Source organism: Eupeodes corollae, chromosome 1 (genome assembly GCF_945859685.1).
Source record: "Eupeodes corollae chromosome 1, idEupCoro1.1, whole genome shotgun sequence".
NCBI lineage: Eukaryota > Metazoa > Arthropoda > Insecta > Diptera > Syrphidae > Eupeodes > Eupeodes corollae.
The window spans coordinates 280,207,804-280,225,769 of record NC_079147.1 but is presented as its reverse complement, the minus strand read 5'-3'; the positions used below and the strand labels follow the sequence as shown (position 1 = coordinate 280,225,769).

Sequence of the window (17,966 nt, the reverse complement as noted above, 5' to 3'; positions counted from 1 at the left end):
CGAAGCATTAGGTTTTACACGGTGTTTGATTCCCCATTGGGTAATTTTGTCAAGATCATAATTTAATGAGCTGCCATTGAAGTTCCGCATCCGGAGAACAAGAATGATTTTCTTAAAATTAATATATAAAGCAGCGACCCAATTTAGTTGGGAAGAAGTTTCAAACAAAAATCATTTATTAAAATAAGGAAGAGTGTGGGAGACAAAAAGAAGCTCTGGGGCACAACAACGTTTATTTCAGATTTGAGCTCATCCAATACTACTTAAATTGAACTTTGCTAATGAATATTACTTAATTGACGAAGAAGAGATTTATCAATACCAAATGCACTTATTTTTGATAAGAGAGATAAGAGAGTTTGATGTAAACTCTATGAAATACCCTGAAATATAAAGTGATCTTATACTTTCCCCAAAACAATGCAAACATGAGATCACAAACGGACCTATTGCCACGAAAACAATACTGCAGGACAATGAGAAGCTTTCGTTTTTCAAGATATTTATTTAGCTGAAAATGATCAGCATTTCCATGACCTTGAAAAAAAGGACGTAAGTGTAATTGGACGATAGTTAAAGGTTGATGAGGTTTCGCCTTTTTAGAGACGGGCCGGGCAAATTTTTCCATCAACTCGGAAAGAGGTCATCAGTTGTCTATATAACTGCATACCAAAAATATTTTTAACATTAATCATTAATCATTAATCAAATGGCGTTTAAATATTTGAAAACAAACTTTTTTGCAGGTAGATTCTTAAATCTTAAAATGCAGAAAATATTTTTAAACAGAATCTTTGGATACATAAGCAAATGTGTACGATCCAATCGTGCATTTTATTTTAAATCGAATACCTACATTAATTTCTTTTTAAAGAAAATTGATTAAGGTGCTTTTTTCTGTTGCAAACAAAACAATTTTTTTTTAAATTCGAACCTCGTCTTTAAATTTTTTTATCGTATAACGCAATTTAAAAAATTCTAAAGACAACAAAAACGGGTTTGTTAATGGTTAAGTTAAGATTTATAACATTACTTAACAATAAATTCTATGATATAACATTTCGTCTAGATTCAGTTTAGCTCATTTTAATATCTAACTTAGTTTCTGAACTATTCTGATTTTGTATGAGTCTGTATTTGACTCTGTATGAAGTTTTGAGCAAACCATAAATTTAATACTTTCATAGTTTTGAAAAATATATTTTGGATTTCATTTTCAGTGATGATTTCCAATCCAAACTTTAATTTTAACCATCTGCTTAAATTTTTAAAAGTATCAGTTTTCAACTTATTTTTACATTCTTGTAATATATATATCATAAAGTTGATAACAACAAAAATTACTCTCGGACCGTTTTTCCTTCGTTGGTTAAGCGTTTCTTTAAGATGATGCATAAATGAATCAAATGTTTTAAATTAAAAAGGTATTTAAGTCAATTATCTTTAATAAAATATAATGAATGTCTTAATCTTGTAAGTGAACATTTATTCATAAACATTACTATTGTTCTTAGCAGTCATCTTGTTTTCGGTCTTATTATAGATTCAGTATAAGAAAGTAGCTTGAAATCATGTGCCATAACATAAGATTGTTAAAAATTAGTCAAATATAGAGAATCTTTTTCCAGCCGTACATCGAGAATATAGAATTCTTTACCTTCGGATTTATATGTTCAAAACTTAAAAGCGAATATGCACGAAGTATTATTTTCTTTATAATTCCTTATTTTTCTTATATTCACATTGTGTTTAAACACGAAAGGTTACACAGATCAAAAAAAGTCACCCTAATTATTATTTTGGTAGTAAAATTGAGTGCTAAATAGTAAATTTTCAGCCAATGACAGCAATAGTCAATATAACAATTTTCGATAGTCAATACTACCGAAGTTGTTCTATCGACTAATTTTGTTGTCATATTGACTTCCCAAAATTGGCAATCAAAAATTGTTTATTGACTATTTTGGTAGCCAACACGATAATTTGGACAACCTTATTTCGGGTAGCCGTATCAAAACCCTTTTAGGGTGTGTATCCATAAAGTAACAAATTTCTTATCTTTTTTTGTTTGTGTTTTAAATTTATGATTTTACAATGTTCTATTGATAATGAAAAACAACTGAAGGTTTTTGGAATGTAATATTTTTATTTGTTCATTCTAAGACTCTTTTTTTTCTTTACTTTTCAATACTAAAATCTCCAAAATTAGTCCATGTATTATCCCAAAAACGTGGATCAGCACGACTGTCCATTGGTTTATTGCCTGGAGGCACAGCTGTTGCATTAAGAGCTTCAAGTTGAACAAGAAGAGCATTGAGTATATTTGGATATCTGAAAATTAAAAAAAAAATATTATTATAATCAATTATAAAAAAGGAATTCGTTTATAACATATTATATGAGTATTTTTCCTAAAAAAAATAATCTTTTATAATATTGTGCTTGACTTTATGAGCCATTAAGTTAAGTAAGTGATTTTTATCATGCAACAACACTTTTTACAAACTCATGGAGGCTTGGGTAAACCAATCGTCTTTTTTATTTCTGTTTGTAACTGAAAAACAACTTCAAACTATTTTGTTAAGTATTCAATGCCAAAAGTTACCTTCATGGCTGATTTTCTACTACCGTTTCCCCTTATTACATTATGAAATTATTATTTACGGTCGAAGACGGAAACGTTAAAGCTGGTATACAATTTTACTGGTTTGCTTCAAGCCCCAAAGAAGTTTGAACACAATTGAATAAAATATTCGTACAGTTTATGAAATGCAAAAATCAATACAAAAGAATTCAATTTAAAATGTATTATTATTTTGATTCAAATTTGAAACACGAGTATATTACAAGGTTTTAAGTAAATTAAATGTGACAGTTTAACTTTGTAAATGAGGTAGGTAGGGCGGTTACTTTAAAATCTTCTAGCGATAACATTTATTATTTTTAATTATAAATACTATTTATTTCAATTTAATTTCGGTCCACAATATGTTCCATTAACCTGTCTTTCGGTAACCGATATAGGTTCGAAGGTTTTCCTACACGTAAACATGTAACATATAGCTGCCCATGAGAAAAACTTGGTCTTTCCAAATCTAAACCAGAAATGGACATTGTTTGGCCTTGAGACTTATTTATAGACGTGGCAAAAATTAAACGAATTGGAAATGGTGAATTCAAATTACGCAGGAGGATAATAGGTAAACCAATCTTCAATTGAAGATTGCAGGTATATCTTGTGAATTTAAAAATTAATTTGGAAAATGAACACTATAACTTTCAATAGCAGCAGTATCAAGTGATTTAAAAGACATTGAATCGGCTGGCATCACCTGGAACTTAATTTCGTCAACTTCAACATTTTTGGCTGCCAAAATAGCTCAATGACTGAATCAGAATCAATTTTTTTTCCTAAAGAAAAGTGCATTTATGAATGCATTTAACCATTGCGTTCTTGTTTATCGCTCAGAAGATATTTGCGCTGATCGACCATTTTGACGTACGCACATGTTTATAATCAATCTAAGTGCTTCAACACTTCGCCATTAGAATCATTGTAGGTATAACTGGTAAGGTCTGTCGGAAATCACCAGAAAAAACTAAGAGATCACCACCGAAAAGTTTATCTCACTCAACTCAAGAACTCTTCCGCAACACTGCAGCTATTACACTTTCCTTTTTAACTTCCCATAGGAAATTATTGTAATGGGTCCAATTAAATGGGTCAAATTGAAAATTTTGACATTTCTCGACGTTTCAAGGTCTTAGAGTCGAAATAAAAGATTTTTAGAAAGATGTCTGTGCGTGCGTGTGTACGTACGTTCGTACGTCCGTACTTCCGTATGTAATATAATAATAAGGTAAAAAGATGCAGAAAGGGCTCTCAAGAAAATCGCGTGGGTGGTTTTTTTTACCATAGCAGTTTAAAAAAAAGGTGAAAAATGTGGTTAACCCTAAATATCTCATGAACCAATAACGCTAGAGACTTGAACTAAATTTTATATTATATATTGTAAAGTGATACCAAACAAATATATTTTTTGGAAAAAAAAATTAAATTAACGGCTTTCTTTATAAATCAAAAAAAAAATAAGAAAAAAACTTTGTCACCTCGAACATTTTACGAATACAAAATAATTGTATCTCCAAAACAATTTTGTGCAACGAAAAATAACGTTTTCAACATCTGGTTAGATTTTGAGAAAAATCGAATTGACAGTTTTTCTTATAAAAGAATAAAAACCTAAGAAAACATTACTCAAAAATTGAATTTCGACCCTAATATTTTTTACAAAAAATCAAAACTATGGCTACCAAAGTATTTTATCTTATAAGAAATATTGTTCGGTAAAATTTTGAGAAAAATCGAGTTGACAGTTTTTTTTTCAAAAAAAATAAAACCTAAACAAGAAAATTAATAAAAGTTGGTAAAAATTGATTTTCGACTCAAATATCTTTTCAAGACTTTGAGATATTGCCTTTCAACAAATTTTATCTTTTAAAACATATTTTTGTCAACATTCAATAAAATTTTGAGAAAAATCGAATTGACAGTTTTTTACAAAAAATAAAAAAAAAATGAACAAAAAAATAATACTAAAACTTGGTAAAAATTTACTTTCAACTCAAAAAAGCTTTCCAAAAATTCAAAAATATTGTCTTGAAACTTTTTATTTCACCAAAAATATTGTTTTTGATATTCAGTAATTTTTTTTTATAAAAATTCAACAGTCCGTTTTTTCATAAAAAAATAAAATCTACAATATTACGCAAATTTGGTAAAAATTAATGTTCAGTTCTTGATATCTCCCAGATTAATTTCATTCATCCAAATTGTAAAAATTCAAGAAATGCTACTTAAATTGGTAAAAATTTGTTTTCGACTAAAAATCTGTTTAACAAAACTACATTTTCAAACTAAACTATTTCTTTATATACAAAATATTGTTGGTAATTTTAAAAATTGTAAGAATAATTCAATTAACAATTTATTTAACCCAACCTTACAAACTTTTAAGCAAGATAAATCGACACACGGGATGGGAAGTTATCAGCGTGGGTCGCGTTTGAGCCACTTTTTATGTTACATATTGAAAAAGTAGATTTCATTGTATTTCGTTTAATACAAAATAATGGATACTTCAGCCTTAGCACCATGTTTTTGTTATAGCTTGTATAAAACGTTAAGAAGTTTGACATAGCGCTATATATAGAATGATTATTTAATTCAGTCAACAGATGTTGGCATCTGTGGGAGTTGTTTGGAACTAACAGATAATTGTGACGGTCAAATAAAAGACAAAATAAACAAATTAATATTGCGATTATAAATTGAGATTTTTGCTATCCTATCTTTCAAGTTGGATCAAACTGCACACAGTGTACCAATTTGATTAAAATCGGTTAAGTAGTTTAGGAGTCCATCGCGGACAAACATCGTGACGCGTAATTTATGTATATTAAGGTAAACATTAAAAATTGTGAGATTAAAAAGAACTCCGGGTTTTTAATATTATTGAATCCCTTTTTTGTTTCATTTTTAACTTATTTCATGAAGTAATTAAAATAGGTAAGATTTGACGGGCGGAAAATTTTAAAATTTTGTACCTTTATAAGGTCTCTAGAATCTTATTCCATGGTTTTCAGAAGGATGTTCTTGAGTCCGTACGTTGGTGATACACTTCGTTGTGATATCTCAAGAACTTGCAGAGATTTCGACTTCAAAAGATGAATATTAAAAAAAAAGGGGAAATATTTTGCTTACTTTAAATATCTTACGAACCAATTATGGTATCTAAAAACTTTAAAACAAATCAATTGAAAGATATTTCGTATAAATAAGACCTCTACAATAATTTCATGCAATTAAGAGAAACGTTTTTGACATCTGATGTACTTTTAAAGTGTAAAGATACAAATATATGTATATCATTTTATAAAGTAAATGTTATTGACACTGTCTTAAAAATTAAAATGACTGTGTTTTTCTAAAAAATTAAGTTTCAACCCAAAATATTACTAACACGTCCAAAAGTACAAAAGTTTCAATGTTTTATTTAATATTTTTGAATTTTTATTAAATGACAAAATGGCTTTAAAAAGTTATCATTGTAGGTCGCACCCCACCCTCTTTTCAATATTTTTTTTGGTTTAAATGCTTTAATAAAACCCTTTCTCAATCTTCAGAGTTGAATATTTAGACATAGTGATTTTGAAAAACGAAAATAATATAGAACGCCCCTCATTGTTCTTGTGCGTGTTTAATATCAATTTCGTCAATAACAATAAAAAAAGACGAACAAACTTGCGTGACAAACTATTCGGTAATAAATATGTTAATAAAATTTCGATTGCACTACATTAAATTAATAGAATATAATGCACTTTGTCTTTAGAAATAAACATATATTTGATTAATTAATACTTTGAGTATTCTTACGCAAGTTAGAGATTGTGTTATGCTAATTTAAATTACACCTTTAAGTCTTGTGTCTAAACCATATTCAAAGACAAGCCATGCCAAGTAGAAACTGTCGTAAAAAAAATGTATGTAAGTCTTGCAAGATGTTGAATGGATGTTGCGCTAGACGAACAAACAAACATATATTTTATATCCAACAACACCAAAACAATCTTTTAAAATTCTCACAAAGCTTTTTTGCAAATAATAAAAAGAACAAAAATATGGAATCTTTTGTGTCGGATTGCATTAGATTGAACACACGACATATGAAATTTCAATCACTAGGTTAAGAAACACAGAACAAAAACACCAGAAACAACAACAACAAAAAAGGTATCTTTTGAAATTTTGTATCTTTTTCAGTAAGTTGTAAAATGAATGTGTGAATCGCAAGTTGGAGTTCATGGATGCTATTCAGGTTCATATGTGCAATCACTTATAACTCAGTGAATTGGAATTCGTCTTGATTGCATTAATTTAGCTCATAGCATATACCAATTATTAAATGATGATTAATGTTTTTAATGAAATGATTTGTTGTTTTTCTTATTGTTTTGGAATTTCATAGCTGCTTAATTATTGTAAACTAAATTTGATATGATTTTAAAGAAGATGCTTATGAGACTTTGATCGAAATGAATACATTCAATAGACGTTTCGTCATAGTTCGTTGAACTGTCAGTTTTAGAACTGTTTGTTTATAACTTTGTACCAAGTTTAATTAAAATATCATTCTTTTCTTACCTTTCAGCCAAATTGAGTTGTTCACAGGGATCATGCTTGATATTAAACAAACATGGCGCCTTCAAAGGCTCACATGATGTTTCTTTCATTGGATACGTCTTGCTTATATCATTACTATTACACATCACCGAAGCACTTCTTCTAAGTTGAACGATTCGCTCTTCTGTTGGCATCATTTTAATTGAAGACAAAGCTTTACCAGTTGGACAATTGAAGACAGCTGTTAAATTATAAGCTTGTTCGTCTCTAGCACCCGCTGGGCCATACCAACCATCCCATGCTCCGTCATAGTTTGTTCCTTTGTGTAATTTCCATTCGCCAACTGTAATCGCAGCACTTCCCCAAATATCATCGATATTATGAAGTGTTGATTTTCTTTTCGATTCTTCACCAGATGACAATTCATCCCAAATGCTTATGCCATCGAGTTTTGTATTATTCTGACTAAAATATGAAAATGAATAGGAAATATAAGTTTATAAGTATGTAAATGAGTGACCTACCTTAGAGGAGCACCAATTGCAGTCATGAGAGTTGGAAGCCAATCGGTAATTTGCATTGTTTGCTCAGAAACTCTTTGAATTTTCTCCAATCTTGGGGACCAAATTAAAGCAGCTCCACGAACTCCTCCTTCCCAAAGAGTATTTTTGACACCTCGTAGGGGCCAATTTGAAGCATGATTTAAGTTAAAACCTTCAGCAGGACCACCATTATCGGTACTGAAGATAATGATTGAATTGGAAAGCATATTTTGTTTGGATAACTCATGTACAATGGTTCCAACTGAATCGTCTAATTTTGACAACATAGCTGAAATTAAAAACAACCAAAACAAAACGTCAATACATATTGAATTCGATTAAATGGCACCCAACAAGAGTTCTTCTTGATTAAATCCTTTAATTTTCTTTTATTATAATAGTTTCTTTTCACACAACAGCAATAAAAGTAGGCATTATGAAAATATTTACATTTCTACGGGCAGAATGTATCCTGTTTCAATATTGAGTAACTCCACCATTTTTCTAGCGAATATTACAGATAAACACAATTCTTAAACGTCATTTAGTGCCTTTTTAGCCATGAGTTTAAAATGTATAAACACATTGAATTCGTAGCGCATTTGAAAACACTGGTTTTGTGTATTTATCATTAAAAATTTCACTGACGGAAGAGTTTCGTTTCACCCTCTCTGACGGAGTTGACAACTAAGTTGTCGAGTTTGACAGAATTAACGAGTTATTTCTGAAAAACTACTGCACGAATAGACAATGAATGCTTGGGATTACGTGTGTTCCGAAACCATCAGAAAACAAGTGCCACTCATAGATAGTGGCAAAGAGGGTTTATCTCGCTTTAACGATACAAGACAGCATTGTGTTTTCGAAGCATATAATTCCACACGATTTTTTATTTCCCATTGTACAATGGTGTGTAGGTCGGAATTAAATGAGATAATCATATTTTGCCGTTGCAGTTCCACATCCGAAGAGGAGGGTTGTGAGTCTGGAAACGAATCTGAAAAGCTAAAAGTGCTATCGTCAGCGAAACAATGTATTGGATTAGAAGAAGCAGACAGGAGATCATTTCTAAAAATGAGGACATGAGGAAGAGGGTCAGAGAGAAAACGAAGCCTTGGGCACACCAGTATATATTTTATGAGTTTCAGACTTGAATCCGTCCAAAACAACTTGTATGGAACGGTTCGAAAGAAAATTTCTAATCCAACGAAGAAGAGATTCGTCGATACCGAAAGCACGCATTTTCGATAAGCGAGCAAAATGCCAGACTTTATCAAATGTCTTTGAAATATCAAGTGCAATAATCTTACTTTCTCCAAAACTATGTAAGGATTTGTTTTACTGTTCGGTGAGATGAACCATGAGATCACCAGTGAACCTATTGCTACGAAGGCCGTATTGTCGGTCATTAAGAAGCTTCCGTTCCTCAAGATATTTCTTAAGCTGGTAATTAATCAGCGTTTCCATGACCTTAGAAAGAAGGGACGTTAGTGCTATTGGTCAGTAATTTGTGGGAGAAGAAGATTCGCCTTTTTTTGGAATTGCAGTTCGGAACTATCCCAGAAGAATGAAAAGATGGAAAAGCTTCCGCAGTGGTTTTGCTAGCGTGGAAGGACACCTCTTCAGAATAATAGCGAGGATACCATCTGGACCAGCGGATTTAGGAATGTTGAGATCTTTAAGAACTCTCACCACAGTTTGAGGACGAAAAAAAAATGGGGGAGTCATGACACTATCTGGTAAGGTGGAATTTTCGGCGAACTGCCTTGAGCTAACTTAAAGAGTGTCATTGACAACAAGCGTACAAGAACTGAGGAAGAAGAAGAATTCCTCATGTTTTTTACAAATGACCAAAAATTCTTACTGCTTTTGGGACATTGCAGTATTTTTCGCCGTAATTTTTGGTCATGTACAAATTTGACCCTTCGAATATAGGAGTTGCAGGCCTTCCTGGCTTGCTCAAACTTTTTCCGATTTTCCTCAGTTGGGTTGGCTTTAAAACACTGGAAGCTCACCTCTTTCTCCTTGATCGCTCGAATACAGCTCGAATCGAACCATGATTTAACCTTGGGTTTAATACTTTTAACCCTATTCGGGATGAACGTTTCCATTTCCAGATGTATCATACTAGAAATCATATATGCACTGGATTCTACGTCGCTACCGAGGAAGCATAACGACCAGTTAGAGATCCTGAAGAAATTATTACGACCGTCCCAATTAGCTTTCTCGTACTGCCAAACGGTTCTCTTTTGAGCTCTTTCTTTAAGTGGGTTTGTTTGAAACGAGGAATTAGTAGATATGACACTGTGGTCCGATGTGCCTAGAGGTGTCAATACACTGATTGTGTACTCATCATGATCAGAAGTGAGAAACAAGTCAAGTTTATTTTCTGCTCGGCCGTCAACGTCTGATATACGAGCAGGCTCATTGACAAGCTGAGTAAGATTGTTAAACTGAGCAAAAATCTCAGCACACATTCCTTCGGACGTTGTCTGGTCCGAATGGCGAAGCCACAAAGAATTGTGAACATTGAAATCGCCCATAATAACGATTTCAGTGTGAGGATACAGGGAGACAGTTCTTTGTATGGAGGCAGACAGAGGATCAAATTCCTGAGAAGTTGAAACTCTGTCCAGGTTTAGGGCCCGATAAAGAAAACAGTAATGAATGATGCTTATTCACGGAGAGTTTTAACCACATGAAATTAAAAAGGGAGTTGGAACAATGACCGTATTGTGGTAAAAGTTGATATGCAGCATCATTCCTATAGATATATGGCGAGAGGATGGTGTGAGAAGAATAATGGCACCAAAAAATACCCATGAATACAAAATTCAGCAGGATCGGAATCTTCACCTACATGGGTTTCACTCAATGCCAAAACAGCTGGTCTGTTTGAATTAGTATGGATGTATACAAAATTTTGATCTCAGCCTACGAACATTACTATAATCTACTCTAAAATTACCAGTCATTGCAATCCTAAACTTAAAACAAACTAACTACTAAGTATATTACTGTATAAAAAGATTATTTAAAGGTCTTTACAATATAACCTCACTACTAGTGCTATGCCTTTAGCAGTGACGTTGAATTTCAAACTTAAAGGATGCATCTACAAAAGAAAAAATGTTTGAAAAACTTCCATTTCCCACGACAATGACGAACTTAAAAATTATATACTTTTTGAAATGCTGGCCATAACGCTTTTCAGAATACCAGTAAAAGTGCTGCTTGTTGTAAATGAAATGCAGGTTGTTATAGTTTATCGACGCTTTTTTCTAAGCTTTGTTTGAAATAAATGGCATAATACATATTTAAATTTTGTTTATTGGTGGAAATCAGTTGAAAATGGCGGAGTATTTCAATGTGAAAATAGGATACCTCCAAATGGCGTAACAGGCTTACGGATGTTTTTTAGAAGTGTGGCCTTCAATCCTGAATAACGTTTGCAAATCGTGCAAATTTATTACCAAAATAATTGTTTGGTTCGTGTGATGCAACGAAACAATCAATTTATTGAAGCAAAATTTTAAAGGGTGTAAGATCAAGCGACCGCAGAACTATATTTGGTAGGGTTATGTGAAGTTGATTGTCTACGCATCTAAACCATTAACAGCTTAAAAATTAATATATGGGCTGCGAAGAGTTGCATCTATGTTGGAATTTATTAGAGCCAATCTTAGTTGCAACTTGCACGAAATCAAACCTATTGGGAAATCTTCATATTAAATTTAAATTCTTGGCCATAATTATAAATTGTATGCGTTTCATTTCTTCTTGAAGAAAACACGTCTAAAAAAACGGCCATTAGATTATTTCACAAAAAAGATTTCTAATATTTTTAAAACCATAAACGCGTTTCCTTGGAAAAACTGTTTCCTCTAAAATATCGGAGAAACACAATATTCACAAAATAAGCGGTGAGTCATGAGAATTGGAAAGCAAATCCTATTTAAGACTATTGAAGCTTAAAACAAACCTTCGTTGGGCCATTTAAGCCATTTTAATTTTAACTGTAACTGACCTGCAAATTTCCGACGATTATAATCCGGAATATTTTGAATTTTTGCGACAGCTTCATCTGGCGCCGGCAGTGGATTATACGGATTACCCGAATGTACGGCAACATGTGCCACATACAAAAACAAAGGCATAGATGCATTTCGTTTCCTGATCACTTGAACTGCTTCGTCAGTTATGATGTCAGTACTATACTTTCCATGCATATCATATGCTACATCTAAACCTGTATAAAATTATATAAATAAATATGTATTATTATTAACACCTGGGTTTATAAAAAAAGAATATTTAAACAAAATTACACATAATATTCAATTATGCAAACAAAACAAAACATTGTATCTACTGAACATAAATACCATTTCTCATATCAAGTCCCCATGAGGGGTTTTCCACAGCTGTATGATCAAAATAATCATGATGACCGGTGAAACAGCCCACATGACTTTGAAAACCTCTATACAAAGGCGTATAAACTCGCTTGTAATGGCCTAGATGCCATTTACCTGCAATATGGGAAGAGTATCTTTTTTAGATTTATAATTTAATATTGTTTTCTAATAAAAATACACATCAAGTTGGAGAATTTAGAATTATGATTTATAACATTACCCCAGTTCATTGAAATACTCGGGCATAAGTTTCTCGCTAAGTGGAAGACCCCGTGGTTCTGCAGCGTAGAGTACTCTGTGTTGCATTCCTATTAGACAAAGTTTTGAGATGAAGAGAATTAAATATGAATTTTAAGAGAAAAATTGAGTGTTGAAACTGAAAGTTGCATACCTGTGTGAATGGGGTATTTTCCTGTCATCAATGCAGACCTTGATGGCGTGCATATGGGAGTCACGTAATAACGGTTCAGTATTATTCCGGAGTAAGCTAATGCGTCGATGTTAGGCGTTGGAATCTGTGCAGATCCATGGAAACCGACATCATTGAAACCCTTCAGTTTTGAGAGTTTTTTAATTGAGCTTCGATTACGCAGAAGCTAAACTTACCAAATCATCAGCCAAAATAAAAATAATGTGAGGTTTTTGCTTAATGCCGCTGGTGAAGCAGATTTGCAGCCTTATGATGCTTATCAATAATACTAACAGTGGTTGTTTGTAGCACACCATCATGTTTTTGAAGTGGGCTAAAGTAAAAAATTACAAACAATTTTAGAATAGCTCAAGTTAGTGTTTTCTATAACTAAAACTGACAATAAGGCTAAGACTAAGACTATTGGTTCAAAGCTTTAAAAAAGCTATTAATAACCTTTTTAATATTTTGAGGAAATTTAATTATTTTGAATACGAAAGAAAAATATGAAGAAAAGGAAGAATTTATGATGTATCACAACTTTAAAACTTAAAAAAAAATCAAAGTATTCTAAAAATCCCTCTTTTCCCTCTTACTTCATGCATGAAACTTGTATATTTGTTGTTATGTCGATTAGTGTCAAACATAAAGTATACCTACTGAAATTATCACTAAATTTCAATTACCCGAAAGATAAATGGGGTAAAAATAACACACGTTTTGTAAACTATAATTACTTATTTAAAATACTATTATCAACTTTGAACACGATCTAATTCCATACGTTGAACATTTGAAATGAAGTAAATTAATAAAAGGGGGAACTGATTGATAGTAATTATTGTTCTTTTATTGCACCTCTGTTTCGTATGTTGGTAATTGTAACAATGATTTTAATTAATTCAAATGAGTAGAGACTATTTTTGTAACATAGTTATTTATTTAATTTTGTTTGTAAACAAAAAACCTTCACTATGTAAGTTGAAATTACATCAGGTAATAAATAATTGATGTGCTGTTATACTCTTTCTTTATACTGGTTTAAGAGTTTAGGCTGAGCCTTCTGCAGTTTCATTGTATCAATATTCTGTGAATTGGAATTTTTCGATTATAAAGGGTGGTTGAATTTGAAATGCCGATGTTGATTTTGAATAAAACACAAATTATGTAAGAAATTAGTGTCATTTTGTTTATTATTATCTTCCCATAGGAAGTTATTGTAATGGGTCCGATTTGTCAAATTGAAAATTTTGACATTTCTCGTTGTTTCAAGGTCCCTAGAGTCGAAATAAAAGATTTTTAGAAAGATGTCTGTGCGTCCGTACATCTGTACGTTCGCTACGTTTTCTTTCGTCGTCCATAGCTCAAGAACCAGAAGAGATATCGATTTCAAATAAACTTTGTTATACAGATAATAAGCCAGAAAGATGCAGAAAGGGCTCTCAAGAAAATTGCGTGGATGGTTTTTTTTACCATAGCAGTTTGAAAAAAAGGTCAAAAATCCATCTAACGGTTTTTTTATAAATCAAAAAAAAAAATTGTTACCTCCAAAATTTTACGACTTAAATATGATTTCATCTCCAAAACAATTTTGTCCAACGAAAAATAATGTTTTTGACATCTGATAAAATTTTGAGAAAAATCGAATTAACAGTATTTTATAAAAAAATTAAAATCTAAAAAATGCATTACTCAAAGTTGGTAAAAATTGAATATCGATTCAAATAACTTTTCAAAAACTTGAAATTTAGGCTTCAAAGTATCTTATAAGAAATATTGTTTTCAACATTCTGAAAAATGTTGAGAAAAATCGAATTACATATCAGTTTTTTTTACAAAAAATAAAAACCTAAAAAAAATGTATAAAAGTTGGTAAAAATTGATTTTTGACTCAAATATATTTTCAAAAATTGTAGATATTGGCTTTAAACTACTTTTATCTTTCAAAAAATATTGTTGTTAACATTCAGTGAAATTTTGAAATAAATCGAATCTACAGTTTCTTTTACAAGAAATTAAAAACCTAAAAAAAATTTAACAAAAGTTGGTCAAAATTGATTTTCGACTCAAATATCTTTTCAAAAATTTTAAATATTGGCTTCAAACTAATTTTATCTTATAAGAAATATTGTTTTTAACATTCGATAAAATTTTGAAAAAAATCGAATTGACATTTTTTTTTACAAAAATTAAACTCATAAAAAAACAATACTAAAACTTGGTAAAAATTTACTTTCGACTCAAATAGCTTTTCAACAGTTAAAAATATTGGCTTCAAACTTATTTTATTTCACAGAAAATATTGTTTTCGATATTCAGTAATTTTTATATAAAAATCCAACAATCCGTTTTTTCATAAAAAATAAAATCTACAAAAAATAGTACGAAAATTTTTTAAAAATTGATACGAGTACATATAGACAAACTTTTAAGCAAGAAAAATTGACAGACGGGATTTGAAGTTATCAGTGTGGGTCGCATCCCAACCTCAACTGCACTACATATCCACTCTATGTGGGTCCTTTGGTTTTAAGACAATCACCCTTGGATTTTCAATCGCCAAATGCGGCAATTCTACTTATTGATTAATCCACTAAGGTGAAAATGTGTCCCAACATTGAAGATGATTTTTTTCGAAAATTGATCACCAACTGTTCTCATTTCGTAACACCATTTTGACTATTGACGACCCTTAAAATGGTCAAGAGAATTAAGTTCTTGAGTCAATTGCACCTAGTGTGTAAATGTAAGACTTTATGCACAATGTCCATCAAAGACGAGCATAAGAGTTGCAATGGTTGGACACGACGACGAGTTAAGGTGGACGGCTCTTCAGCCACACTATCGCGAACAGAAGCAATATTTTCTGCAGTACGAGCGTTATAAGCATGTCCTGGGGTTTTCACGAATCCTACAGGCGCACATTAATTATAGACCGAAAAAATCATAAATTGCTCGATATGCATTTTAATTCGAACGCTCATTTTCATAAGAAGCCGGAATAACTTAATGGTTCAAACTGACTTAGTCTGAAATTAAGAAATGTCAAATGAAATGCAGAAAAGACATGACCTTTAGGTGTGATTGACATTCATCGTCGGCCTTTAAAATTTAAGCACCCTCTATAACAGATCTAAATCCAAAGAAATACATTTTTAGGGTGCCTTTCTCAAGAAATTTTTTAAACTATTACCATTGTATAGATTCATTTACTGTTCGATTTTGAAAATAAACCTAAATGAAAAAATATCAGCGATACATTGTTAATGACAACTTTTTGTCATTAAACGCGTTAAGTCTTCTCCAATGAGATTAAGAAACAAATATTATTCAAATGGCCACTTTGGGAAGATTCGCAGAATGTTTTCCTTTTGAGAAAATTTGTAACCATTTTTTCGCATATTTCGGCGGTATCTCTGCTATAACTTGAGTAATGTTGGTTTTAAATTCGTCTGGAGTTTGGAATTGCTTACAAAACGTAACAGTGTCAAATCACATGACCTTGGTCTTGTTCTGTACCTTGTAGTCCCGTAATGTTCAATAGTTGACGAAATTAGAGCAACAAATTTATAACCTAGTTTTAAGTATATATTTTTGAATGAAACAATATTTTCCATTTATTTCTTTTAAAATAAAATAAAAATTGAAACTATTTAACAGTTGAAATTTAATTTAACTAACTCTTAATTAAAACAATTAAAACAACAAAGGATCATCTTTAAACGAAGTAGTTTTTTACCATATTTGATAATTTAATTGGAATTTTATGCACATACATTTATAGTTAATAAAAACATTGTATTAAAAACAAATCCATAAATAAATCTGTTTGGAGGGCATTTTCAATAATATTGCTAATGATTTTAATTAAATTTTCCTTTTATATCAACAAAGAGCGCGAATAACAAATAAATTGATCAAATACGGCATGTTCTAGGTTTAAATCAATAAATAAACAACATTAAATCTACCTACATACTTTTGTTTTTTTATTTAATCAAATCTATAATAATTATAGCAAATATTTGCATAAGGACAAACAACAAAAAACATATAGTTTTTTATTCAGATTTGTAGACACACTTACTTACATTTCTTTCAACTAAGAATTTTAAATAGTTAGTTTTATAAATGATTAAGAGTCACTGACTTCAAACACCCATTTCACTAACTTGTTTTTCTTCCCGAAATTATTATATTGTGCGCCAATTCACAAACAAATAGAAAATAAGAATAAACCTACAGGAATTTGCAAACAAAAATACACTCGTTCGAAAAATAAAGCTGCATCGACAGAAATCTAGTTTCGTAACGAAACGATCGAGTTAATGTTGAATCGAGAACTGAGACTACGACAACGGCTTAGCCGATGTGTACAAAATAATGTCTCAATCAAAAATCAGAATGTATATCAGACAGAATCAGAATCAGAATGGTTCTATGGTAATTCAAAAAATATTAAGGCACACGTAAACTACAGGGTGTTGCGGCAGAAATTTGATAAACTTAGCAATTTGATACAAAGAAAAAATCCAAATTTTATACAATAATATCTCATTTAGCTGTTCATAGTGTTTAATATGAGTGTACCGATCAAAAAGGTTAATAGTTTGATAGTGCTTTACTTAACGTCAACTAGCAAAGCTATCTCCAGAGGTGGAATCGGCTAAGGTGATTTTTGATTGTCACCTTTGCGATCATAAAAAGTGATCAAACTAATTTTTGCGTCTGTGTAAGGTGATCACCAAATTTTGTTTAGAATTTGGTATCACTTTAAAAGAAATTCACTGACGTTTGTTACAATTTCAGTAGTTGCATTCAAAAACCGATCTGAAGCTATCCTAATTATTATGTAATTATAAGTTTTGATGTACCAAGTAGCCACGATGATGTTCTGCCTGCACAATAGTCAGCATTTAACTTTTCTCGTTGAGCACTCTGTCTCCATACAAATCTGTCGTGAGCACTCCCGCCATATTTTGCATTTATTGCCAGAATTTTTGTGTTCTCCTTGCAGATCTAGGCAACACAAATTAATGAATCAAAAAATTGACTTGAGATCATAGCGTTTACACTATGTTTCCTTTTCTATTGAAATACATATGCTTATTTTCCGAAGGGCGGAGAATCATAATATGACTCCCATCAATGCAGCCGATTACTAGGAAACAAATAATAAAATAAAAAACAAGTAGATAATAAAATTAGTTTATTTTTACTAAGAAACAAAATCCTACCTCCAGGAATTTGATATTTTTCGTAGAAGAACATTTTTGTTGCTTCTGAAGCCCATTGATTAATTTGATTGTAAGTGGGCACAATGTCCTCTCCATTTGTTTTAAGGTCAAATAACCTCACAAACTGTACTTTGGCCCATTGGAGCTGACCAGTCAGCGCCAACTTGCCTT

The 17,966-nt window shown here is 31.3% G+C and overlaps 1 protein-coding gene across 1 annotated transcript; it reads right to left on the bottom strand.

Moving 5' to 3' along the window:
* Positions 1 to 2,125: 2,125 nt before the first annotated feature.
* On the bottom strand, positions 2,126 to 16,931 carry LOC129942252 (arylsulfatase B). The gene is made up of 9 exons (XM_056051110.1): positions 16,650 to 16,931; positions 12,756 to 12,892; positions 12,541 to 12,700; positions 12,370 to 12,457; positions 12,117 to 12,283; positions 11,759 to 11,980; positions 7,711 to 8,017; positions 7,208 to 7,651; positions 2,126 to 2,331 (listed from the first exon to the last, which is right to left on the bottom strand). The coding sequence occupies exons 2-9, from the start codon at positions 12,876 to 12,878 to the stop codon at positions 2,178 to 2,180; spliced, it is 1,665 nt and encodes a 554-aa protein (XP_055907085.1). The 5' UTR covers positions 12,879 to 12,892; positions 16,650 to 16,931; the 3' UTR covers positions 2,126 to 2,177.
* Positions 16,932 to 17,966: the final 1,035 nt, after the last annotated feature.